Source organism: Sardina pilchardus, chromosome 11, assembly GCF_963854185.1.
Source record: "Sardina pilchardus chromosome 11, fSarPil1.1, whole genome shotgun sequence".
Taxonomy (NCBI): domain Eukaryota; kingdom Metazoa; phylum Chordata; class Actinopteri; order Clupeiformes; family Clupeidae; genus Sardina; species Sardina pilchardus.
In genome coordinates, this window is record NC_085004.1 from 31,414,385 (window position 1) to 31,441,347 (window position 26,963).

Genomic DNA, 26,963 nt, shown 5'->3' on the forward strand with positions numbered 1-26,963 from the left:
CCGTCCTGTTGAGACTCATTTTATGCGATTTGATACAATTCAAAGACCACTGGGCTAGACAAATGCAAACTTTGACATGTAGGCCTACTATAGGTTTTAATAGTTCCATATCACTCGGTAATATCATGCATATAACTTTCGATGAAGAACAAGTTACGTGAAAGTCCGGTAAGGTTAGGGCATTGTGCTGTTATGATATTGATGCGCAAGATGAGCCTATGTAGTTATCGATAACTTGTGCAGAGGAAACGAAATTTCATGTGGAGAATGTCACACTTGGGCAATTGCCAGTTCAATACTAATGTTGTTACAGTTCAATGTGAGATGGAGACTGTTGTCATGTTTTTCTGCCCATAGCCTATGCCATTTTTCTTGAAAGTCCCGATGACCTCGTTCCTTCTGGAATTGGTTCGTGCTGAATGGTATTGCATTGAGAGATTTCTGTCCGCACATATAGGCGCGCCCGCAAGTTGACGTGTTATCTATTGCGCGTAAAGTAGACAATAATAGGATAATCATAGTGACGTTGTCAAGAAAACAGTTGTATGTGTCCAAATAAGCAATTTATTGAAGATTTGAGCTACAGCGTCTGATTAAGAAACAACTCTTTTTTGTGAGATTCCTGATTCTGTAAGAATCCTGTGACATGGCTCGGTAGAGCGGACAGTGTGGCAGAAATGGACTATTATATCATTGGTTTAACTTACAGACTTTCTCAGTTTTATGTGCGCGTTCAGAAACAGATGCACACGCGTCTTGAACACTTGTTGCTTTGGCTTTGTTAACATGAAGATAAACTTACCGATTGTGTATTAATTGGACACAGTTAATGTGTTGCTCGGGTTTTCCTTCATAGTTGTTAACGTTACAAAAGTCATATGGATGTAGTTGAATTTACAGGTTATGTCTAAGTTACCACACCGCAGTGTGAAGAGGGAAAGCAGGTATGCATTGTGCGCTGGAAGAAGTTAAATTGGTTTTCTGGACTCGCGAGGCTCTCAGAAACGTAGGAGTAAGTAACTCCGTACAGAATCATCTTAGCTACCTCAAACTTGTGGATGCATATTCGGTGACAGAAATAGGAATGGTGTAATAGGTTTATTTGGATTTCAGCTAGTAATAACGTTAAAGTGCTTTCTACGAGAGACAACATATATTTCCATTGCAAAGTTCTCAATACGGGATAGTGTGAAGACACTCACACAGCTGGATGTTTCCCAGTGGGAGATAACGTTAATGGTTTATTGTTAGAGGGGTGTTAGGATGCATGCAGATGCTAACCAAAATCAATCAGTCCATTCCTAGACGCATTTAGGGAATGTCCTAGTTACTAGAAGGGGAATTTGTATTTTACATTTTATCTTGGATATTTTTAAACCCAGTAAACTTAGACATTATGTAGAAGTGAACGCAATCAGACATGCTGGTCCTGCAGATGACCCCGACGCAGAGTAGGTAAGAAGAACTGGTAGGGGAGGAGCCTCCCATGTAGGTACGATGTAGGTACGAAGTAAGACAGTTAGATGTCTTTAGACCTTTCATGACAAAGCATCTCTCTCAACCATCTCTTATTATAGTCCTGAAAGCTCACGAAGTGCTGAGCAACAGTGAGGACTCACTTCTATGGGCAAGCAGTTCCGTAATTGGGTCTATACGTAAGTTTTTGTTAATTATACTTAGTTAGGTAAATATTGTGCCACAGTATTTAACTTTCTCAACGTTATTGAAGGCCTTATAGATGTGGTAGGCCAGAAGATAGAACATTTCTGACGTTTCTGAACATTTGAGAAATGTCAATAATTTCCCCAGTGTTAAATGATGAAGAAATACGGACCCAAATGCTTTATCCATTATGGGACTAGTCATTATCAAGATCGTTCTAACCATGTTAAAGTTATGTTGTCGACATTTTTTGTGATATTATTTGCCGCAACGTAGAACGACCCTGTGCGTAAAAGCTTTGGGTCTCTGCCCATGTTGCGCTTGGACTTCACTTTTCGGATGAACCCTTAACTCTGGAGGCATAGGCCTTTTCCAACTTCTGCTTATTCCGTGAGTAGTACGGTTGACAAATATGATAACTTCATTATTCTAAAAGCAGAGTAGGCTGCTCATTTAGTATGCATGGTTTTAACAATTTGCCACTTATGACCTTAATCCGCATGTCATTGCGAAAATTAACCATTGATCATAGCCTACCTTGTGCTATGTTGCTGTGCCAGTCCACACATAGGTGAGTATCGTAGGATCATTTATGCTACTGATTTTGCATGGTCATTTCTTATTGGACTATTTGCTAACTTTAAAAACAACGAAATCTTTACTCTACTAATTATGTTGTGTCTTTGGGAAGACTGAAATATAACAATACGTTCGTTTTCCAATCTGACTGGATGGGCTACCACCCTCGACTAACTTTGTTGGACTAATATTGTGTGATCTTAACACTCCTGATATGTAGCTTCACCTTTTCTGATGGCCTATTAGGAAATTGACTTGTTTATGGCCCTGCATGTTATTCCTCCCTATACGTTATGTAATGTTGCATGTATTCTGTGACACACGCAGAGCGGGAGAGGAAGTTTGAATGTTGCGCGGGATGATTTGAATCGTTCCCTTTTCTGCATCCACCAACATGTTAACCTATAGAGTCTTAATAGCATCCTGCACATAGTCGTGTGGTCACTCCGCACATTCATGCATCACACAAATCTTTGAAAAAGCCTCACCTGTAGGCTATGGCAATGGGGCGCTGGATAAATCTTTGTTTATTTCTTAATGTAGTCCAAACCGAATGGAGGAGAACAGCCTCAAATGTGGCTCAAGCTCCACCTCAACAAATCACGGAATATCAAGCCATAACGGATTGGGTTCTGTTGAAGCTCACCTTGGCCCCAAGCTCGAGCGCGGCGACGCGAGAGGTGACCGAAAGACGGTAGTATTGTTAATTTTGCTCCAGGCTAAACTTATACCCTTTCGTGTGGAACATATCTCTCCGCTAGGCTTGAGTGGTGGGCAAGGGACTACTACACAACCCTCGGATCCCATGGCTTTAGATAGAGTGTATCCTGATGATATGTTTGATTTGATAAACACGTTTGGTTTATGCTTGTGGACTCTGTCCCCATATCGACAGATCCCGATTAATTAGCCTACAGTTATCCAGTGACCCATGTCGTTTTGATGTGTTTTTTATGATTTTCAAACTTGAGACCTTTGGGCTTCTTTGCAATACATTTTGACTCGAATCCCCTGTGCGCCCTTTGCTCCAAGTAGGGGGTGTCGTGACTCCTAGGCCCCACCCATGGAGCACCGAACGCATGCGTGAATTCGCGCCCACTTCGCTGCTTTTGCGTTAGCGCAAATCAGCCAGATGTGAGATGTCCTCTCAAGGAGAGACACCTGCCTTGAAAACCTTGCTTAAGTAGATAAAGAAAGTAACGTAACAGAAACCATATAGTACACCGTTGTCCCGCTAACCACTATTGAATCAAGTGCGCCAGTTTGAATGAAAGAGAAGGAATGTGCGTAACTGTTGAAGAGTGTGTGTGATTAGGCCTATTTGAACAAATAGCTCCGAAAGACTGAATTGAACGCTTGGTGATGAGGAGCTTGTGAGACTGAAAGTTGTGAAGACTGAAAGAATGACGCTATAAAATTCTTATCCAATAAACTACAGAATGACTGAACAAAATGTTATGCTATGAAAGTGCTGACTAATAACAACATACAAGAAGTGTTACGTTAGACATGGGGTTTTGGGGAATAACGTGTAATAAAAATGTAGCCTATGAAAATACCATAAAACGACTTACGTGCCTTCAATAAAGACATGCCTTTTACCTGATTAATAAACCACGACAATGTAACCAAATGCAATGAAATACTTATCATTCTGAATGTAACATATTCCGTATGAACATGTGTAGCCTACGATGTTTGAACGTAACCAACCAACATGTTTAAGTAGCCTACACTGTTGAATGTAACCAAGTACTCTCAATAGAATGTAATATGCATGCTATATCTTAATGTGTAATGCCTGTTATCAAATGTAAACTGTTTGTATGTTAAAACCAGTAAATGCCGATATTGAATGAATCTCTGTCTCAACTAGAATGTTGTCGTCAACACTGAATGTATGTAAAACTCCGCTTTGTAACCCGGAGATGTGTGCCTTTGACTATCTAGAATGTTCTGAAGTAAGTTTAGTTTCCATCAAGTTCTGTGAAGAGGGCACCGCCCCAGGAATGTGTAGGGGAGGACCATGGGGTCACGGAAAATCAGTACTATAAGAAGCAGGTCAACCAAAGTCCGGGGCTGCTTCTTCTTCTTTCCTCGTCTTACGTGTTGTGTTACTCTGTAGCTCCTGATAGTTATTATGTGAACTCCGTACGTCGTCGCGAAACCAAGTATGCGGGACTTAGTGCTCCAGTGAACATCGGAACTCCGCATCATCCACCTGCTGCTCGTGGCCTTACACCCGGACAAGGGAGATCACTGAACGAGAATTCATTTTGGACTCTTTGCTTTTTTCGACACTATTGGATTACTTTCTTTCGTTTTTCCTTTTTTCAACACAAAATGGAATTACTACATCTATTGGATTAATTTCTTTTGTTTTTCCCTCTCACCACAAAATGGAATTATCTTTTTCCTACATATTGTAACCAACAAGCTGTATTGTGCCGCATTTTTGCTGTATTTAAAAATGCTGAATTATAAAACTATTTTAATCCAACGTCCGATTCTTTCAGCTTGTATTCTGTTTTGGGACGAGGCTACCACTTCCCAAACAGGATGGTAAAGATAACGTCTCTCTTCTGTGATTCTTTTCTATTCTTTCTGAGTCTTAGTTTAAGCCTTGAAACTAAGCACCTCTTATAAATGACCTGAGTTTCAGCTGTTTACTGAGACCGAATGTTTTACGCGTGAGTTAACTGTCAGGGCCTTGATGTTCCATTGCCTTCTTATACTGTATACTAAAAAGCCTGGTTGTTCTCCTGGAAGACTTGAGCACCTTCCTCTAGACAGTCCGGGGTTTATCTGTATACATAGAAGTCTTAGGTCATTGACATCACAGAGGTCGGCGCGTAACCTAACCTGACAGTAGGTGCCTGGTATTATAGTTCAGCTATAAGATTCGATTGTGGTGGCCAGGTGTATGTGCAGCCAGCTGAGTGCTTATCGTACAGGCCATCCTTTCAACTCCAGGCAACAACACAGTGTGTGTGTGTGTGTGTGTGTGTGTGGGTAGGGTGTAATGAAAGGACCTTTTTAAAAATCTTAGGATATGTATTATTATTATTATTATTATTATTGGTAGTCGTAGTAGTAGTGGTATTATTAGTATTGTAATTATAATTTCTACTCACACAAAGACTCACATTGCGTTAAATATGACCATACAAGGTACATCACAAACCATAGTACACCATGAAGCCTCTACTGTAGGCCTCTCTGTGGCTCCAGCAGTTTATTACACCCCTAAATCTCCTCTCTGTTCCTACCATTCAGGGTGTCATTCTCTCGGTTTGAGCTGACATTTTCATCTGGGAGGAAGGGCAAGTACACGACGTCCACATAATATTGGAAGGAGAACCCATGACAAGATGTATGAATTGGTTACCGTGGTTGTTGCTGCAGTGGAGGATTCTCTAAAGTTTATGAAATGAATAGTTCTGGTCTTTAATTATGATTGCCTGCATTGGGCTCAAAGCCATTGTAAAACACTCTGCAACCCTTCACGTTGACCACATTTAATTCTACAATTACTATGTCACGAGTTCATATAAAACTTAGAGTTGCTGTCTCTCTGCGTTGCTGGGCAACCATTTTGCTAGAGGAAATATTTTCAAGTGGAAGAATAATTATTTCATAAATAAATCATCATATTTCTTTTAGCTTTGCCTTTATTTTATGAAAAGAAAATCTGATCATTGTTTAAATCTTAACTTGTCTGTAAATTGTGTTATATCTTAAATAGTTTGCCTTCAAATGCAACTATACACCTGGATACACCTACTCTCCACTATGCATTTGATATTAAATAAAAAAAATAAAAGAACAGGGTAAGGAGTGCCAAAATGTGCTGGATAATGTGACAGGGGCAGTAGGCAAGAATTAGAGACAGAACAATTTTCACTATATGTAACAGATATTGTACAGTGGAAACTGACAGGAAAGGATTGCATTGATTCTCACCTGCTAGTTGGTTTAAAATCAGCCGCTGTTGTGTTTGAACGGTGAACACCCCCCACCCTTTGGAAAAAATGGAATGAACGATGAATAAACATAATATGACAAATGAGGAAAGAAAGAATGATATTTGATGACATATTCTCATGATAAATGACAAAACAACAAAAACAAATATCTAATACATAACAAATAAAGTGACAAAACAAATACATAACAAATAAAGTGAGCCACTCTGTGGGCATTTCTGTTGATGTGTCCCCTTGCAATTTTACACATTTTACTACATTGATATCGTATGACCCAAATGAGACCTGAGCATAATTGTTGAATATACACAATGTTACAAGTAGCAGCTGAGAAAGTTCTACAGATCGCATGTTTCGCTATGATATTAAGCACACTGATACTGAAGGATACTGTACATATCATGTCGTCACAAAGGCAATGAACACACAACAATATAGAAGCTATTTGCTACTCTATGAGAGGATCTGGAGATGTAGCTAAAGACCACTGAGGCTTTCAACAAGCATGTCTGTGACCTGTGATATCAATATAATGTCCCCTAATAACAAAGCATAACTCATCACCATCAATATAATGTCCCCTAATAGCAAAGCATGACTCATCACCTTCCCATTTCACAATAGTTTCAATCTAATGATTGGGTGTCTTTGTAGAGGTCGCCATTCGTTCATTCTACAAATTCGTTCATTTGTAGAAGTCGCCATTCATTGTTTTTAAGGCTGTCTCCAACAAGCTGATAATTTCTGGAATACTTCTGCACATTTCATTGTGTAACTATTCACAAGAAAGGGTCAACTGTAGAATTTGGAGAAAACTGACTTCTTATATTGCGGAAACAAGTGGGAGGAATAAATCTCAACAAACACGCACTTCAGGGAGCTTTGCTGCAGTTCACCCTGCACATTTGACTTTGCACTCTTTTGACTGGTGCTGCTTGTGTAGCTGGTGATTCTCCAGTGTAAACTGAAATGATGCAGACCCACCTCTCTCACAGGACACAGAGAGAGGCCGTTATAGATGAACATGAATCACAAGCATGAAGGACATATTTCATCATGAAAATCAACATTTCATGGAGTTCACAAAACTGGTGCCACCACTGTGATATAACCATGACACACAATTCCATTTCAGTAGTTTGCTATCCATTCATATCCACCCCATTCATTGTATGAATTGCATGTATGCATATGAACTACTAAATACTAAATACTTTCCCTGTGTTTTGGTACATTAAAAAAAACCTTTCCACTGAGAACATCTTCATGTTTATGTGCTTACCATATGAAGTTGGAATTTAACATGTACAGAACTGGCAAAGTAATGATCTACTCCTGATTGGTGTTTAACTGGAACAGGAAATGTAATCCACCAAACAGATTTATTTGCTAGTCACAATGAAGTTTCACTTTTAATTTTCAAAGGCATTTAGAGAGCAAACATGAAATACCTCCTAACAGATGTATTACTACAGTACATCACAGATGTATCACTATGTCTATTAGATCCCAGTTCAAACATTAATAATTCAAGCTAACAAAGAACCATGGGACTCCCTATGGTCACCTAAAATATTCAAATATTGTATCACAGTAGTAACACTTAATTAGATGTTTATGTAACGTTACCATAATACCTTAACTTGCATAACTGCCTACAGTATATGGCAGGAGGGCTCTTCAGCCAGCTCATATTTCTGGTAGCGCGCCAGCTGTTCTGTAACAGCATCTTCTGGAACCTTCTTCTGCTCTCGTGTTCACTTGCACACTCCACCGCAGATATACTGTATGAGCTGGAACCTTCTTCTGCTCTCGTGTTCACTTCCACACTCCACCGCAGATATACTGTATGAGCTGGCCAAAGAGCCTTCTTCTGCTCTCGTGTTCACTTGCACACTCCACCGGAGATATACTGTATGAGCTGGCCAAAGAGCCTTCTTCTGCTCTCGTGTTCACTTGCACACTCCACCGGAGATATACTGTATGAGCTGGCCAAAGAGCCTTCTTCTGCTCTCGTATTCACTTGCACACTCCACCGCAGATATACTGTATGAGCTGGCCAAAGAGCCTTCTTCTGCTCTCGTGTTCACTTGCACACTCCACCAGAGATACAGTATACTGTATGAGCTGGCCAAAGAGCCTTCTTGGCATACTGTACAGCAGGCAATTGGCAGATTGTCTATCATTTTTTTATATTTGTATTTTTTATGTGATGATTTTACAACCTTGCAAAGTGACCTTGGTGTCATGAAAGGTGCTTTAAATTAAATGTATAATTATTATTATTATTATTATTATTATTATCAAATGAAAGTAATATGGAGTACATTTCCAATAGTGTACTTCTAACGTACGCTATCACACTGTAAGAATGACTGAAGATGTCCAGCTGAAGCTCTCACCTGCTGAGCGCTGGTTTGGTGGCCCTCATGGAGTCGCCATGACTGAGTGCCTCCGCTACCGAGCTGTCACTGGACACACGCTTCCTCTGAGACGTCCGCTGGAGCTCCAGAACTCTGTCCACACAGACATGGAAAAAGACAAAACACACATGAAGCTGCTGTTGAGAGTGCGCGAGCAGCGTAGAAGATCAACATCAACACCACACAGCTGGTGGCACAAGTCCATATCAAAGCATAAGAGCCTCATGAGAACGAGGCGTACAGTACAGCACATGACCTACGTGTGATTCTGGGCTTGAAGGGCTACTGTACGTACCAACAATATGGGCTATTTAGGTGACTGGCTATTCACCTTAATGTCTGTGTACATCACTGCAAGGTTTATCATCAATTTCATCACATAAGCATGCAAGCGCACACACACACACACACACACACACACACACACACACACACACAGACACACACAGACACACACAGACACACACAGACACACACAGCTCATGAAACACGATTCCATCTTATTTCATGAAAATCCTTTTAAGCAAATATATTGCCACTCATTTTTCCCACAAATGAGGTAAGACAAGAGCACATTCAATTTGGCAAAGATATTTGGGTAAGAGAACCAGGTACACTGGTAGATTTCACTAAAGAAGAGCAATATTTTGGTCAAATATTTCTGTTTTCTACCAGATCTACCAGTCTGAGTGAAAAAGAAAACATGGAGAAGCTGTGCCTCTGTCAGCGCACATCATTATTTCAGCCCTGGAGGTTTGGTGTCGGAGCAAAGCACAGCGATCTGTGTCTGGTCTCTGATACTTCTGCACTCCCTTCAGCATTCATCAACATCTCAAAAGGCAGTCTGCTCTGCCCAGTCATTCGCTGAAGGGAAAGCTTACCAAACAAACACACACTCCAAACTTGGTTAGAGATGAACTTCACTACAAAAGCAGTGCTACTGACAGTATGGAGTCTGAGGGCTGCTGTGCCTTTTCTTCATGTTCAGGGAAAATATAATTTACAGTCATTAACTTGAGTGCTCAATAGAGCAGTTCCCCTAACAGTTTGACTTGGCCTTCAAATGAGGCGAAGAATGGTTTTGTGTATTTTTTCTCATTGAACGGTCTACAACTGGCTCCGATCTTTCTGAAATGTTTTAAAACATCTCCAGTAAGACTACACCAGCCCTGGAAATGATCAATTTGTCTCTAAGGAATAGATTTGAAAGCAAAATGTTAATTCTATACCCAGATCAGGGACATAAGAAATAAGAAATAAAAAAAAAAAATATGAAAGAGCTTATTTAATTTGTTGCTTTGCTTATGGTAAATCTGTGTCTGTGTCTACCTGGTGGACAGAGCTGCGTGCTGAGCCATCTTCTCTACTCTCTGTACAAGACGGCGCTTCATCTTACACTAGCAACACCATAGGGACATTCCCAGATGACACAACTGTGGTGGGACTGATCACCAAAGGTGATGAGTCACTGTAGAGGACTATAAAAACCACCCAAAGCATCATCAACCAACAGCTACCTACTATGGACACCATCATCAACTCCTAATGCTTGCAGAAGACCCACAACATTCTGAAAGACTCATTTCACCCTGCTAATTAAGCAATAAGCCCTGAGAGGCCGTAGTTTACACTGATTTTAGAATAGCACGACGCAAAGCGGAGTGCCTAAAATCCCCCTTAGCTGTTCTAAAATCAGTGTAAACTACGGACTTGAGTGGCTTATTGCTTTTCTAAAACGGTTACTACATCAATCTATCAAGATTTCATGAACTTTTTATCTTGCACTACTTTGGCACCGAGTTGAAGGTATAATGATGATTACATGAATGTACTGAATGAATGAGAATGTATGTTTTACTGACCAACTATTACGCAACTTCTGGAGTTCAGTAGCCTACGTAATAAATCTCTATTCTATTCAAAACGGTAACGTTAGGTTTAGTTTAAAAAAGCAGTTTTAAATCTAAATACTGTGGACGTAGCCACTCCATCTCCCACTCCCACACAGACATTTATGTCCGAAGGCTACACAAATCTAAGGTGGCCGCGTCAGTATTTGAGCATATCAAACGCCACTGCTTCTGTGCTAGAGACAGAGGCTGCTGAAGAGTTTGGAAGCACATTGCTGCCCACACACTTTCCAAAGTGAAGCGCTCCAGCTCCAGCTGCCATGTCTCAGTAATGACGGGCCTGTTGTGCCTCCAGGTGCGCTCTGACAACAAACTGATCAACAGAATGCCACGACAATGCAGCTACACTTTATCCTTGACAACTTGCAAGAAAAGGACTGGCATCTGAACAGATGTCTGGAAAAGTTTATTTTTGAGTTAAACTACAGTTAATTATTAGTTTGCATAATAGGATTTCTTTATGATAATATTGCTATTCACTGACTGAGCAATGAGGTAAAAGGGTGGATGCCGTGTATAAAAGGGAACCATCCTTCAGTTCCCAAGACTGGTCAGAAAAGGATCAAGTCTGGATTATTTCTGTATGCATAATGAATGGCTGGGAGAAATGTAACATGTTAATGTAAATGTTTATATAAAAGCAAATGACCTATAAGTAGACGGAGTTAAGGCGAGCCAACAAGATTAGGCAATATCTCATCCAACAAAAACAGAACCAACACTATACTGCCATAAGGGAGGAGCTTTAGAATGCCACATTGTCATTTGAAGACATTTAAAAAGTCGTTTATCCCTGACCAGTAATGGCCTATTCTTACATGTCAGAAAATGCGATGGGATTGGAATCGATATAGAATCCTACAGAACATATTGTTTTTACTTCTGTATTGATGATTGGCAATTTATCAAGTGTAGTGCCTCTCTACACTCTTTTTATAATGTTGGTATTTTAACGCTTAGTTAAGAGTAGGTTTTAATAATTAAGTTTGTCGCTGTCCTTTTCGGCCTTGAGTCTTCTGTTTCTAGAGTGACTGACAGTCCAACACAGTAAGAAAATAAAGTTCCTCTAGAATGAGACAGAGAAGGAGATGGGAAATGTGTAGAATATCTCACCTGGGGTCAGGAGAAGCGGGTGGAGAAGAGGAGGAGGATGGAAAAGCAAATTTGCGTGAGCTGGCTGTGAATTCCTCTGAAGAGTCCACCAGTTCAGGCATCCCAGGTGATGTGCTCACAGTCTCCGTGACAACCAACTCAGGATCCAGAATGAAGAGCTCATCCTGCGAGATCTCAGTCACATAGTTCAGGTGCTCCTACAAACATGTAATTGGGTCAGTCATTTCAATTCACTCACACAGTATGCTATGTTTATTTAATTATAGACAGATACAGTAATTTCCTGCATATAAGCCGCATTGTGTACAAGTGTTTTATGCAAGTTAAAACAAAAACCATATTAACACCATATTAACTGCCCCCCTGTATTAACCTCATAGCTGAAGAAATTTTGCAAAATCAATGTATAAGCCGCGGCTTATAGTCGTGAAATGACGGTATAGACAGATAGACAGAGAGATAACTTGTTCATCCCCAAAGAGAAATGGTGGTGTTGCAGCAGCACTTGATCATTTTAAAGTGTAACTGAGCAAAACGGAGTAAAACCAACTTAGGGTCTTCTTCAAACTTTTGACTAAGCGCAAAATCATTTTAATTGGTGGTGTTTTGAAAAAGACTGTTTATTTGGATTATCACTAAATGAGCTTCCAGTGACGCTGGGCAACCGGGCAAGACAATTTCATGGCTTCCTGGTCTGGTGTTGTCAAATCAGCGGGTGCATTCGATTGGATCTGTGCTGCGCAGATCTGCTTACAAGTACTGTAAGGCATGTTTGTATTGAAAGATTCAACAAGATCTGTGCAGCGCTGCAAGATTGTTTGAGGTCGGGGATTTGCAATACGCTGCATTTCAGTTAAACTGATTTGAAGAAAAAATTACCTGTGCACGATCAATCCTATAAAAGCGGTCTGCAGTAGTAGCTGTGGACAAAAGAACAAATCAGACAGAATTAATTATCAGAGTAGAAAGACACTAAGGCATGAACTCATAAATCTCACCAGTAAACCTACATGGCCCTCTACAATAACAGCATATTACATTCAGCTCATTAACCAAGACATTGTTGTGTTTTTTTAAATATGATATAACAATGTTCATGATCATTCATACTATTCAACTGCTAGAGTGCAAAATGTATGCTGGCATGGAATTTTCTCCTTTGCTTTGCTAGTCCAATTCCTGACAAGCATCGGCTTGTTCTCAGAACTGCAGAGGAACCACCACTGATTACCCATTTCTATTGATGGGAGGTTGGTAAAGGTAGTTTCTAATCACAAGAAAAATAAATAAAATGTAAGTATATGGGGGATAGAAGGAGTTTCCTCTAGTGGATAACTAGTGCTTATTTCAGACTGCACGTTAGTCTAAATGCTTGCTTTTGGATGGGAAACATAATAATCGTCAGATTAGCTATGCTTCTGGGCCTATATTCACAACACATTTTATTTACTCACTAACTTACTGCTAATTGCACTTAAAATGTTCTCCTAAACCATATTCACAAACGTATGACAGGAGCAATTCTCTGTTGTTATGGCGACGCTAATCATCATGCTCAAGCTTGCTTGCTATGACCTCTGTGATTGGTGGATGAGTCACAGGTCTGTGCTGGTGGGTAGGAATGTGCTAAATAAGCTAACACAAAGAACAATATATACCAAAATAAGTCAAGATGAGCTGCTACAAGAAATAGGAACAGAATACGCTACTCACAGAGGGAGAATATTTGCAAAATCTTACAGTACAAATGCATCTACGGCGAGAGGTCGGAGAAGATGTTTGAGAATGTCCAGTAAAGCAATACATTCAATTCTGTTTAAACAACAAATTACTTTGCATAACCAGATTGAATCATTGGTTCATTGGTAGGCAGTGTTATCGTATTCCTTACAATCTAATTATTCCGTTATGATTGGGAGCTGTTTAGCAGGATTCTCCAAAACATTGCTGTGTACAGAATGATAGCTTTCAGATCATTTGTGAATTGGTTATAAGTCTTCCAAAATACTCCTAGGTTTTCCCAGAATTCTGGGCAACTTTAGTGCATTGTAAATTACCTCTGTCAAACAGGTATACACAAATAATAAATGAGCTAAAGTTAAGACTAACACATAGTCTGGCTATCACCATACTAAGCTCAAACATTAGTCTGGTGAGTCTGCACTTTGTTTCTCTGCACAAGACTGTACTGTACTTCTACTGCGTGATCAATGGGCATAGTTCAAATGACTCTGTACACTTTTGGATAGTCTTTCACCCAATCAGACCAATGATCCGGGTGCGCCTTTTGGATTATAAGCTAGTTTGTGATTAGACCCAGAAGATGTGGACATGAAGCAGGAGATAGATGTAAAAGTTTTCAGCCTGAGTTGCAGGGCAAAATCCAAATCACTGGCAGATCAGACAGGGTCTACCCAGCCTAACTAACACAACCATTATTGTTATCATAAAAAAATATCTGAAATCAAACAGTTACGAGCTGCTTTGGCCTTATGATGCTTTGTGAATATGGGATATGCTAATGATGTAATGATTCATTTATAAGATCAATATTTAATGCATCCATATTCCATGCAGTTCTTATAGTCATACTTTGGTATCGATTTAGTCTCAGTTATCTAAGGAAAGTTTTCCTCAGTCAAGTCAAATAAACAACACCACTGTGGCTGAACAACAGGTTGAGAGATAATAGCCTTATGAATGAGACAATGGCCTGAAGCATTACACAGTTTAACAGTGTACATGGCCAACATTAACCAGGAACATGTAATTGTGAGGGTGGGTTCAACAGGTTTAACAGATCTTGCTGTAGGCCCTGAAAAGGTCGACATGGTTCTGGTAATGGGCTCTGCCCACTGGAGGCATAGAGCAGCATCAAGTAGCTCACCTCTAATGAAGACAGAGAGACCTGCTAGTTATGAGAACGCTTAATCAACGTGCTGACCTGATTAGCCTCTTGAGTATAAAAATAAACTCAAGATGGACAGAAATACAAATCACCTCAGCTTTAAATGGGCTTCATTTGAACAAACAAAATGGAGTCATTAACTCCGTGTCCTAGGTCAGGGACGTAACTAAGCTCACGAGAATTGTGTGAGTGTGAGTGTGTGTGTGTGTGTGTGTGTGTGTGTGTGTGTGAGAGAGAGAGAGAGAGAGAGAGAGAGAAAGATTACAGCCTCAAATGTAAAGTATACACTGTACATTCTGTATTAATGTGTATCTAGTGCCTTGTAGATTTCAATATTACATAAAAATGCTTCAGTGGAGTTATAAAAAAGGGTCCATTATATAATTCGTCAGCACTGGTGATTCAGCAACACAGCTCCGCTGGTCAGACACTCAGCCCTATACTGTACTGTAGGCCTGTCCATCTGATGAGTCCTCTGGTAGGCAGAGGAGCTGTTGAGGAGGGCTAGGGCTGAGTGGGTGCAGATGAGCAGAGAGATACAGTGAGATACGACAGCAACTGCCAAGAGCCTATCATCCCTCCGCACCCCCATCACACACACACACCATCACACAATTTCCTCTGATTCTTCATACAAATGCAAGGGGAACTGTATTATGAATAACCTTGAATAAAATAATAAAAAAAACATTTGTTTAGCTAAGTTTAACAAATAACTGAAAGGGACACTTCACCGATTAGCATTAAAGTGTAAGTTTGGCGGAAATTGAAACAAATGCTATTTTCTGAATGAAAATACATCAACTAAGCCGTGGAGGAAGTAATTTTCGCTCATCACGCAATACAGAGCTAGCACGGGCAGGAGCTACAGTCCAAAATAGCAAACAGTGGGTTAGCATGGGGCCAACAGCCACACGCTTTCAAAATAGCATTTTTAAACCACTGACATTGCTCAAAACAGCGGCAAACCTCATCAGCAGCTTGCTCTAGGTGTCTACACGTAAAACGAAGCACCAATCAGTCTGTAAACTTTGGAATAGTTTGTATACACGTAGAATCAATTGGAGACCGCAACCCCATCTGAACCACAGAAATGTCACGCGAGATATCACACAGTCAGAGACAGTCAGAGACAGTCAGAGGCGTTCATAGACAGTAACTGCCTTAATGGTATGCTATTGTACATTTAATATGTCTTCAGACAGTCAACTGAGTGTTATTATTTTTTTTGGACAGTTGGCTAATCAGAAGCTACTCGTTTAGACATGTTTTCTTATGAATCTAGGCTCAGCAAACTCACTTGGTAAACATGAATAAAACATGAATTAAACTGAAAACAAGCAAGCAAACAAACAAACAAGCAAACAAACAAACACATAAATAAAGCTCCCACCTCCCCCTGCTCTCTGCTCTCTGCTCATGCTTCCATTCCTCAGTCAGCCTTCAAGCCTTTGGAACATTTCTGACTGAACATTGATCTGCTGCTCTGATCTCCCAGAGAGAGGCGAGTGATTTCATGAGGCCTTGAAGAGCTCTCCTAAACAAGCACAGCCTTTTTCACACCCTGTCAACCATCCCCTCAAGCTCATTTGTACAGCATGCACTGGACTTGAGATACTTTGCTGATATCCTGTGGTATTAATCCTAATATTGTTGTGTATAATCTTCACAATGATTTGTTCATTAATGAATATCTCACAATGCAAGTTTTGGAGAGGAAGAAGTGCAGGGAATCATTATATAATGTGATCTTGCCTGATGGAATTGTGTACAATTCTGGACAGTAACACTAAATGCAAATTAGGCTGCTTTAATACACACCACATCCTTACAAAAGATTGGGGAGAGACCACTTTTGGCAGCAAGTCTGGCTTGACAGTACAGCAACGCACCCACACTGCTGTTGATCTGACTGATATCAACTAAACCAGGAAGAGCAGCGACTCACTCCTCCATTTGCAGGACATGAGATGGTAACGACAGATCGTTGGCATGGCAGCTGCTTCATTGGAAGTCAAAATATCAGCAGATATATAACCCTTTCCAACTGTCCATTTGCCATAACCCTTGCCTGATATCTTGTAAAAAAAGCAGCGGATGTACAGTAGCTTACACCAAGACAATTTGATCCTTTGCAAAATTTGAGAAATTGATCTGTAATTAATTTAATAGCATTGCCTTAGGCCAAAGGTGTACTTCTGCAGGTCTGTTACATGGTGCAGATGACACAAACTTAATCTGCCCAGTCCACACAAATCCCCATGCGACGCCAAATGTTGTGTCCATACAGACTGTGTGCATTGACAAGTGCATGTAATTATCAAGCAATGCCTTAGGGACGTCTATTTCTGCTATTTCATCTTCCAGAGTCTCGGAGTGGAGACGCAGATTTGGATGAGTGTGCTGCTCCTTGGCAATAACACTACAGGAGACGTTGCTTGCTAAGGCATTTTAAAGTATGTGTGTAATTGCAGTATGTTCTAGATAAAGCCACAAACAGAAATGAAGGATCAGTGAAAATAAAATCTAGACCTATAATAAAAAACAGCCTTTGCTGTAGATACACTCAATGTACAGAGATTTCAAATACTGTGACTACGTTTCTTTAACAACAAAACAGTATAGCCTACTTGAAAACACCAATGAACATCTGTATCGTGCAAAGTTGTATTCTCAGAAGTAAACCCAGGCTTTTTTGCTAACATCTAACTCTGTCAGACAATATCCTGAGTTTGTCGATTTGGTGGAGAGAGGTTATAGTATCTGAGGGGTAAACGATTCAAATGAGAGGTTTAAGATAGAAAATAGACCAAAATGAGGTGATGGATACTAGCATGGCTCTAATAGAAATCCATACTTACAGTCCAGGAAGCACCACTTTGGTGAGAGCCTCTGAGAGGACAGGGTCTTTGATTTGTTCCCATCGCCCTCCTAGGAGAAAAAGCGGCAACAAGATTATTTCTACGGCAGTTCTCTGTTCTCTCTATAGACTGCAGTAGAAATGGGATTGGAAAGCCTTAACCCCATTTTGTCCTGGCAGCTGGTTTATTAACTAAGGCATAAGCCTACTGTAGCATAATGAAACCCCTCTGTGTCCCAGCCAGTGTGTAACACTGCCCTTTCACAGAGCACTCACTTTTAGCAAGCTCCACAGAAGGGCTTCTGTAAAACACTACACATTTACTTGAACTTCCAACTTTTATGATTCGCTGAATACTTGCACAGTGAAGAATAAGGCTTATCAGCTAATATATCGATTGCATCCCTGACTTTTACACATTTAAGCAATTTGCTACTTTGAAAAACATAAGGTATGCTTGGTAGTGCTGCCTAAATGATGTGGTGCAGAGATATGTACAGGGATGTAATGTTACAGAGATGTACACCACTTTTTGTTTATCTCTACTCCTCTACTCCAGAGTCGCTGGTATAGACACAGAACTGCAAATGATCTGACCTGATGCAGATCTAGCAGCTTGCGTTCAGCATTAATTGCAGACTGCATTTATTAGAATAGGATGCAGCTACAGTATAACTGTATAGTGTCATGTCATCTCCTGACCCAGTTAAAGAGAACACTGTGTGCTTAGAATTGGTAATGAATTAAAGACCCATGCACACAACACATCAGCATCACACACATCAAAACAACCATGCAACAACGTCAACAAAGCAATTCAATACATAATAACATACTGTACAGGCAAAACCACCAAACAGCATAAACCACAAACCTAGACCATAGGTACCAGATCGGGGGTATGAGGAGTGGGGATTAATGCACATATTTACATCCCATTGTACTTCATGAGGGAATTTGGTTGATTGCTGGCATTATGTATTCCAAAATATCAAATCATTAATGTTTTGAAGTACTTATGTAGTTTATTAGATTGAAAAAGAGCAGACAAGGCATTTGACTACCCCTTTTTGTATGAAGTGTCTGTTTTAGTAACAACTAGTAACAGCTTCATCCTGCTGTCAACTGATGTGCAAGAGGATGAACTGCACAGCATATTCACACAGGTCATCCGATTTAACAGGAACATGTGCAAAGAGTAATAACGCCCCATTCTAGGAGAAGGACAATCATTCAAACAGTACAGCAAGCTGAGAAGACTGCTATAAAACCACACAACAGCCAACTGCAGAGGCCCGCTATTTTATTATGATTACCACCCCATCCCCGGCACCACTGGCCTAGACCTGATTTAGTGTTGTGCACAGAGAAGAGAGGAACAAGGAGGAACAAGGAGGAAAGGATCTCCATGAAATGGGGACTGCTAAAGGTCTGGGGAGTCCATATGCAGAACTACCAGTTAAAGACAAAGTGGGAAAGGTTGATCTAAATGAGCTTCTTAATAATTGAACATGTTCTGGTATTCCAATGCTGACTGGCTCAACAGAACAATAGTGCATAGGATTTGTGGAGACAGATCCACTGCGGGGGGGAGGAGGGGGGCATCTGGCATCTGGAGGCAGGAAGTTGCATCATCTGTTAGCAGCAGATTTTGATTACGCTACTTCAGCTTCTCCCTCCACACTGAAGCTAAATTACTTCCCCATGTAAATGAAAAGCTCATAAATATTCATTCAGGAGTTACATCCTTGAATTATCGTGAGTGACAAACTGTGATTTTATTGTATCTACATCACAATTTGACAAAATAAAAATAACATGAGGAACAAAAGAAACATTACAAGTTCACTCATTAAAACTGCAGTTGGATTATTTTGAAACAGTAAACAAAATCAACATAACCCCACTGCAGTTTGATTGATATCTTCTGGAATGAAATATTATGTATTTGTTCAAATGGGAGTGTATCTGTTTTTGGAAATGTCAATATTTCTATTGATAAGTTCAATTTGAGAGAATTGCTGTTTGAGCAGAGCTTTCATTTGATGAGGAAATGTCCCATTTCAGACTTGTTCCTCACGGTGATCCAGGAGTCAAAGCTTCCCTGTCACAAACCTGGAGCACCAATCGCTGGAAAGAGGGATGAAAAGAGGTGAAGTCCTGCAGAAGAGCCCACAGCATTAGACACGGAGCGCACAGACAAACCCACTTCCAAGGTCCCTTGTAAACTGAGGGGAAATGCACAAACTTAGTGACTTTGGTGCTCCCCAATAGCTCCACAGACCAATCTGAGTGATCCTTGTGAGACTTTCTGATGATGCTATATTGACAGGTATGACTACACATCTTGCACTCATACTGTATATATATATATATATAAAGTAGCCTATATTTCACGTACTGGTATATGTCAGGTTAGTTGGCATGCTTTAAAGCAGGAATATGACTCTGTGAATGTGCCTCTAACCATTAAGACATACATAGGTCAATAAGGTCAGAAGAGTATTTTCTGTTTCAAATGAACCAAAGTGACATAAAGCTGATACCAAGAGCCATCCTCCATGGCCCAGAACAGATCTAAGGGCATATTCCACAACAGCACGTCTGAGGACATGTTTGGGTTAGAATACTTTGAGGATGGAGAAAAGAAAGGAGAACAGAGTGCAGTCACACCACACAATGAGGCCGCAATTCCACCACACACACACACACACACACACACACACACACACACACACACACACACACACACACAATTCCACCACACATTTCATGCACTATTTACTGCGTTGGGTACTTTATTAAACGCTGTGGGGGGTGGAGTGAAAGGCTGTGGGGAGGGAGTGGGTTTACTTTTTTAAGGCACAGTTCTATTCACTGCGTCCCTGGAACACTGTTGCACACATGTCCAGCAAAGTGGACAACACAGTGTATGGGGAAAACACGCAGTAATGCACGGTGGGCTATATTTCCAGGTCTTTGTTTTCTTGCATTCAGACACTCTCCAATCTCATCCTCACAGTCTCCCTCCCTGCACAGTGTCCTTACCTCTTGTAGCCTCTCGATATGAGACCGGCATGTTTCCAGGTCACTGTCTCCCGGAACAACAATGAGTCCCAGTGGGATGGCTAAGAGACAAATAGATGGGGAGAGGGAGAGAGATGGAGAAAGGGAATGAGAGGGAAAAAATGGTTACATACTAATGCACACCTTAGGTCAGACTGCGTAAACACTTGACCCAAACTGCCTGATGTCTACATGTAATACAACACAGACAACTCAGCTCCCAGTAGCTTTGTTTGCTATGTAAGACGACTATTACAACAACAACACACAGCATTTTAAAACAGAATATATACAAGGTACAAAAAAAAAACTGTTTGAATTCGCTCACTAAATCTACCCCAGAGCACACACACAGTCACAAACACATATTGAATATACTGCACACTACTTTGCCCTCTACTTTCAACATCCTTGCCTGAAAGGTGCCATACAAGTTATTGTCACTATTTGAAAACAACTATTATAATAACTTAAATGATTATACTACAGTTATACTACTAGGTGTGGTATAGCTGTTTATCTAATTGGGCAAGAAGCATTCCTCGAGTGGGGATATCCCAGAATGTTCCGATTAACATATTGATTAGCATGAGGACAAGTGAGTAGCAGATCATTGTGTACATAGCGCAGCGACATACAGTATAGTCCTCATTTTCTGTTTTTGGCCTCCAGCACAAACCACAGTGGAGGGAATCCTTTGCCAACCCCACTTCCACACGCCATATCACTTTACTAACGTAAACCTAAGAAATCTCATCAGAAGTCATTAGCGAGTGTTCAGTCAAAAACACAATCTATTGCAATGTAGTTCTCAGTCACTGACTTTATTTGCAGTCTGTCAAACAGAGATTTGTGAATTTTAAAAAAGCTCATGTCTGTGGAGGTGTTCACGAATCCCAGGCCAAGTCAGAGAAGAGAAGTGGGTTGGGGGATGGGGGGAGATACAGGCTTCTTCACTGAGGAATGTTCGGTTGCTTAGCAACCACTGAACAGTCAGTCTCTAATTCAATTCAAGTTCACTCTCTTCTCTTTTTTTCCTTCTGTTTCTGCTTTTTTTTAGCACTGGCTCTGTTGTCAGAGTTCTTTAGGTATCAAGCAACTGTGACAACAGCAAAAAGGGTAGCAGCAGCACGCTATATTTTTGGATCAAAGGCAAGTGGAGAGAGCAAAAGCCAGCTTTGTCTACCATAGCAGATGCAAGCGTATCATGAGGGACATACTCAAAGCCACAATGAATGTTACAGGCAGGAATGATTAAAGCAAGACACAAACACACCATGCCGTGCTGCAATGGTGCTCGTAATATTGCATAATGCTTTGCACTGTTTACATATATCTTTCTCTGCAAAAGGGTACAATACAGTAAGAAGGTGTGTGGGTCAGACCTTGACACAAATCACACATATGACATTTTTCTGAGCAAATATACTACCTAATTTCACTGAGGTGAAATGGAAAAATATCTGCGTTTCTAGTAATAATTCTCATCTAAAAGCCTCCATGTTGCCGTTTGCTAGTGGATTTGTTTCCTCAGCATGATTTGTGCATGTGGTGACACCTAGTGTAGTGTATGGGGGAATAAATATGGCAGGTAGCATCCAATTACATTAGTCTAGAAATATAATCATCAACTGAGAACACGAGAACAGAAATGAAAATGCATTTGGCCAGCAGGCTGAGCAGGCGTGGAGGCTCATTCAGATGCTGCTTTACCCAGAGGACTTGTCCAACACACTCCTTCCCCGCGGCACAGCAGATGCAGGCCACCAGAGCTGAGGCACTCAAACAAAACATGTTTGCAGCCAAGAAACTCCTTGAGCAAAAGCCTGAAAAGACTCTTTAGCGCATAAGCACAACATTTCGGAACAGATATTGAGTAACGTATATAGATATTTCTGAATATCTATGATCGTGTTTGCAGGGAGAGACTGACAGGAAGCCCTGCTAATCTTATAGGGTTTTTTTTTTTAATCTAAAACGGAGTGTCAATGCCAAGTCAACAGCAGAGTTGGCAAGAATATGGGCGCCTGGGTCCATTGGGCATCAATTAGCAGCAGTAACGAGCTGTTTCCTCGTTAGTGCCTGATGGCTGGCTGGAGCTAAACAGAAATGCACCCGTTTTGTCAATATTATACACCTGCAGGTTGAAAAGGAGTTGACAGATAGAGCTATCAGTCTATGTCCCACCCAATGTCAGACACTCAGGGATAGACCAGGTGTATCGCTCCATATGGCACCTCTATCATCAAAATATGTGTATTATTTAACTTGTTTTAATGGACACTGTAGCAATTGAATAAGTTTTGCTTTCAGAAATCTTTGTGCAAGCTTTGTGTAAAAAAGCCAAATACTTACAAGCCTCTTTGAGTTTCTCCTTGTCATAGTGCAGGGCCTCATAGTCATGCATGCTGATGCGGTTCACACGTATCCGCAGCCTCTCTGGAAAAGCCTGTTGGCTGTCGTGGGCGAGACGGAAAGTAAAACTCATGTTAACAGCATAACAATACTGGGGCTGAGCCATATCATTTTCTCTGTTATAAACTGTATCCTCCATGATAAAATAGACTACAGCCTGCAAAATGCCTCACTCCTCTGATAGGAATCACTTTCAATTAAACAGTACAACCTGGGATATTTCCTTCCATAATGAATGACTGGGGTTTTGCCTACTGATAATAATGAAATGCTCAATTCAGGTCTAGCATGGCCCTCTCTCTCTGATGACCATCTGTGGCTACTGTCTGGATAGACACACAGTGAGGCAAACGTTACAGATGAACATTGTAGGGGAGGTGCAAAGAAAGCTACCCTTGGTGACGGAACATTCATTTAACTGGTTTACCTTAGAAAACCATAGAGCCTGATTTGATCAGACTCACTCATTTTGCTTCAGTTTGAGTCTAGGTACTGTCCATTGGAACATGATTCCAACCTTAGCATCGGGATGGGCTTAGAATGTATTAAACACATCATTGGTCCAGCTTAACCAATCCCACTGATCAGAGATTCTCAATGTTGCATCCTACTTTGCATTACCTTTACAAACTGATAATAAACCATAGTGGCAGTCAGGAAACATGTACTGTATGTATATATACATTTGCTGTTGAAATGTACACATTCTTCCAACTGCAATCTTTGCTAAACTATCATCCTCTCCTGCTGACTGGCCTGCCATCCTGGCTGAGAGACGCAACACTCAGGGAACCCAAGCCAGTGTGTCCGTGAGATCCAAATGAGCAGAGATGCTGTACCGGTGGAGCCGGGCTCACACAACCTGCTTTGAACCTCAGGAAGAGCAAGAGCAGGAACATCGTTTACTTCTTATTTCCTAGTGACTGTGGTTAGAAAACATGACACTGTGATATTGTAGTCGTCATCTCTACATTTCTGTGATAAATGAATGTGGTTGTTGAAGTTATATTCTACCTCTTCACGCCAATAAGGGCAAAAATGCCTTGGATTTTCTGTCATGGAATATTATCCCCGCCTTATCGCTGCTCTCCAGAAGGAAGAGGGTCCATTTAGAGGTCTACTGTACATGACATGACATCCTCTCTGCTAAATGACTGTGTTGTTACCATAGTAATTAAATTTGTCTTCAATTCCATCTTCTACTTTATAATTGAGGATTTGTAATGGCAGATCTGTGTCGATTCCTTGACCCTTCAAGGAGCCATCCAAGCATATAATTAGTCAAGATGTATTATGTGATCACATTGTAAAACTATAATTTAATTTCTTTCACAGCAAACATGGCCTGTTCAACTTCAACAATATTCTTTTTTTCCAGTTTAGGAGTTTGCTAATGTTCCTCATTATGAACGTGTAAGCGCATAGGGTATGTACTGTAGGTAAACATATGGTAACATAACGCAATTCTTCAAAAATTAAATAGAATAACTTTGAAAATCTGGTTTTGCTACACTGCATGTATTTTTAACCTTTATTCAGCAGCCATATATTCAGAATTTCTATTTTTGTGTCTGGTAAACTTCAATACATCCCATCAGGTCAAAGATGTCAGTCATGCACATCTATGTACCTCTTCAATCATAAAGTGGCAAATGGTAAGATGACCTTGTATGAAAATGATATCAATATCCACATCAAAGCATAACAGAATTCATCTCTATTAATTTACGGCAGTGACATCCAATCTTGGCTCATCCAGAGGGTCCCTCACGATCACTTCCTCATGTTACCCCTTGCTTTAGAAAGAACAAGTGAAGGTTTGGCATCCATCAAATGGGAGGTAAGTGTTTATAAATTAAATGCATGCTGTCATGCAAACAATTCCTTGTTGATCCAGTGGAAGGGCAAGGTTAAAGGTCATCTGTGTAACAACACACCAAAGTGCTTTCATAGCACATTATCAAGGTGTGCATAAATCAACCAGGATCTGGATTTGCATTCAACCCCATAAGCACAGCTTATAGCTGGCTTCTAAAGGGATTATGGGATACATGATTGCTCATTTATCTCTTTTCTCTGTCACCTGATGACCTCAACTCTGCTTTGGCGAGCATCAAAGAGACAAACAACTAAACAAGGGCCAACTGCAAGCTTCACCCATACACTGTGCTGATGGGATTTCTTGGATTTCTGCCTCACTGGGGATTTGACATCTCACTGGATGACAACCAATGCTCTATTCTCCTGTTAGTCAAAGGAAGACAAGGCAGAGCTGTCAGCTGCTTCAAACCTGCCTGCAGCTGCCAAGTGGCCACCTGGAGACTCTAGCTTTGCTCTCGGGGAGAGTTTGAAACAGCATTTCTGATGTAGGCTTCTTTCTAGAACTGTCAAAACACCCAGCCTGCCTCACCAAGTGGAACATGATGAAGACAATAACAAATAACACTGCTCACTGATGAAGCAATGAGTAGTTGTATATTTTAACACAGAAATGTGTTGCTTGGGTGGGTGGGTGGATAAGATATCTATATTTAATGCTATATGTGTGCTGAGCCTACACTTGTGTCTCTGTATGCAATAATAACTCACTCGTTGAGTAGTGGGATAGAGGTCCTTCTCTTGGTCTTCAGTACCTTGTTATGCTCATGAGCCTACACGTGTGTCTCTGCATGCAATAATAACTCACTCGTTGAGTAGTGGGATAGAGGTCCTTCTCTTGGTCTTCAGTACCATGTTATGCTCATGGGCCTACACGTGTGTCTTTGCATGCAATAATAACTCACTCGTTGAGTAGTGGGATAGAGGTCCTTCTTTTGGTCTTCCGTACCATGTTTGGTTTCTTAGGGAGATATGCAATAATAACTCACTCGTTGAGCAGTGGGATAGAGGTCCTTCTCTTGGTCTTCTGTACCATGTTGGCCTGGTTTCTCAGGGAGATGTGAATGGTGGAGGGCGCCAGCTTGCAGGGCTCCCCGTCCACCTGCATGGGGATGGACTTGTACGTGGTCAAGGTGACCTCTCTGCACTGGTTCAACCTCTCGCCATGACCTCCGACCTGCAGTGTGGCCTGCAGAGATCAGACCCGCATGGGGTACAAGAGTCAGCACAGGCTCACTGAACAGGGGATATTAAGATGCTGGCAGCATAGGCTTTAGCCCTAGCTGATGCAGACATAGGGAAACCAAACTATCATACATTATATCTAAAGATACCACATACATACATATGTGGCATAAATGAAAACCACTACATGAAGCAATGGAACTTCCACACGCCATCCTAGAACTTCAACATGGCTGATTGACCAATACAATGATGCCATCACAGATGCATAGATACATTTTCTTTGCAAAGAAACAGAATGAAGAAAGATCCATCAGAGAGGTCTGGAATGAAGGTCATCCAGCACATAAAGACCTACCAGTGAAGTCATGGTGAAGCCGATCACCTCAATACAACCGTCATCATGCCGTTGGGGCTCAAAGTCGTGGTGCTCACTGGGATTCCCCCAGGGCATAGTGCCAGCACAGTACCTACACACACACACACACACACACACACACACACACACACACACAGTACTGTATGAAACACATAGAGGTCCAAAAGGACAGCTTGCCTTTTGGAGGACAACCTACAGTATAAAGGACTTACCGTGGGATGTTCAGGAACACGAGGCATTGCAGTTTCAACTCCTGCACTTTTGAGGTGAGGTCCGTGCCATCACACTAGACATGCAGGGAGGGAAGGAGAACACAGGGGAACATGTCTTGAACCAGTTTGGCAAATTTGAGCTTCAACTATAGAATTTGCTTTTTTTTTTTAAAAACAAACATTACATTGAAGAGTTAGCTCAAGTGTGACTCTGCCACATCAGTAAGACTTACCACAACCTTGATGTGCTTGGCCAGATCTTTAGAGCTACCCATGAGGAAGTCTGAGAACGCAGTCTAACAGAGAGAAGCAAATCATTTGGGAGAGAATACAACCATCACTACATTCGAAAATACTACATTAATCATCTCTATAAGAATGTTGTGC

At 40.9% G+C, this 26,963-nt stretch overlaps 1 protein-coding gene across 6 annotated transcripts in view; it reads right to left on the minus strand.

Moving 5' to 3' along the window:
• dgkza (diacylglycerol kinase, zeta a) overlaps nt 1–26,963 on the minus strand; it is a 122,631-nt gene that overhangs the window by 22,788 nt on the left and 72,880 nt on the right. For all 6 annotated transcript variants that reach the window (XM_062549993.1, XM_062549992.1, XM_062549995.1 and 3 more), the window contains 11 exons: nt 26,810–26,872; nt 26,577–26,650; nt 26,344–26,455; nt 25,790–25,989; nt 22,863–22,963; nt 20,490–20,569; nt 17,443–17,512; nt 12,553–12,593; nt 11,674–11,870; nt 8,630–8,743; nt 6,205–6,261 (listed from right to left, as the gene is read on the minus strand). In XM_062549993.1, the coding sequence (XP_062405977.1) occupies nt 6,205–6,261; nt 8,630–8,743; nt 11,674–11,870; nt 12,553–12,593; nt 17,443–17,512; nt 20,490–20,569; nt 22,863–22,963; nt 25,790–25,989; nt 26,344–26,455; nt 26,577–26,650; nt 26,810–26,872 (1,109 nt within the window). The remainder of the gene's footprint in view (nt 1–6,204; nt 6,262–8,629; nt 8,744–11,673; nt 11,871–12,552; nt 12,594–17,442; nt 17,513–20,489; nt 20,570–22,862; nt 22,964–25,789; nt 25,990–26,343; nt 26,456–26,576; nt 26,651–26,809; nt 26,873–26,963) is intronic.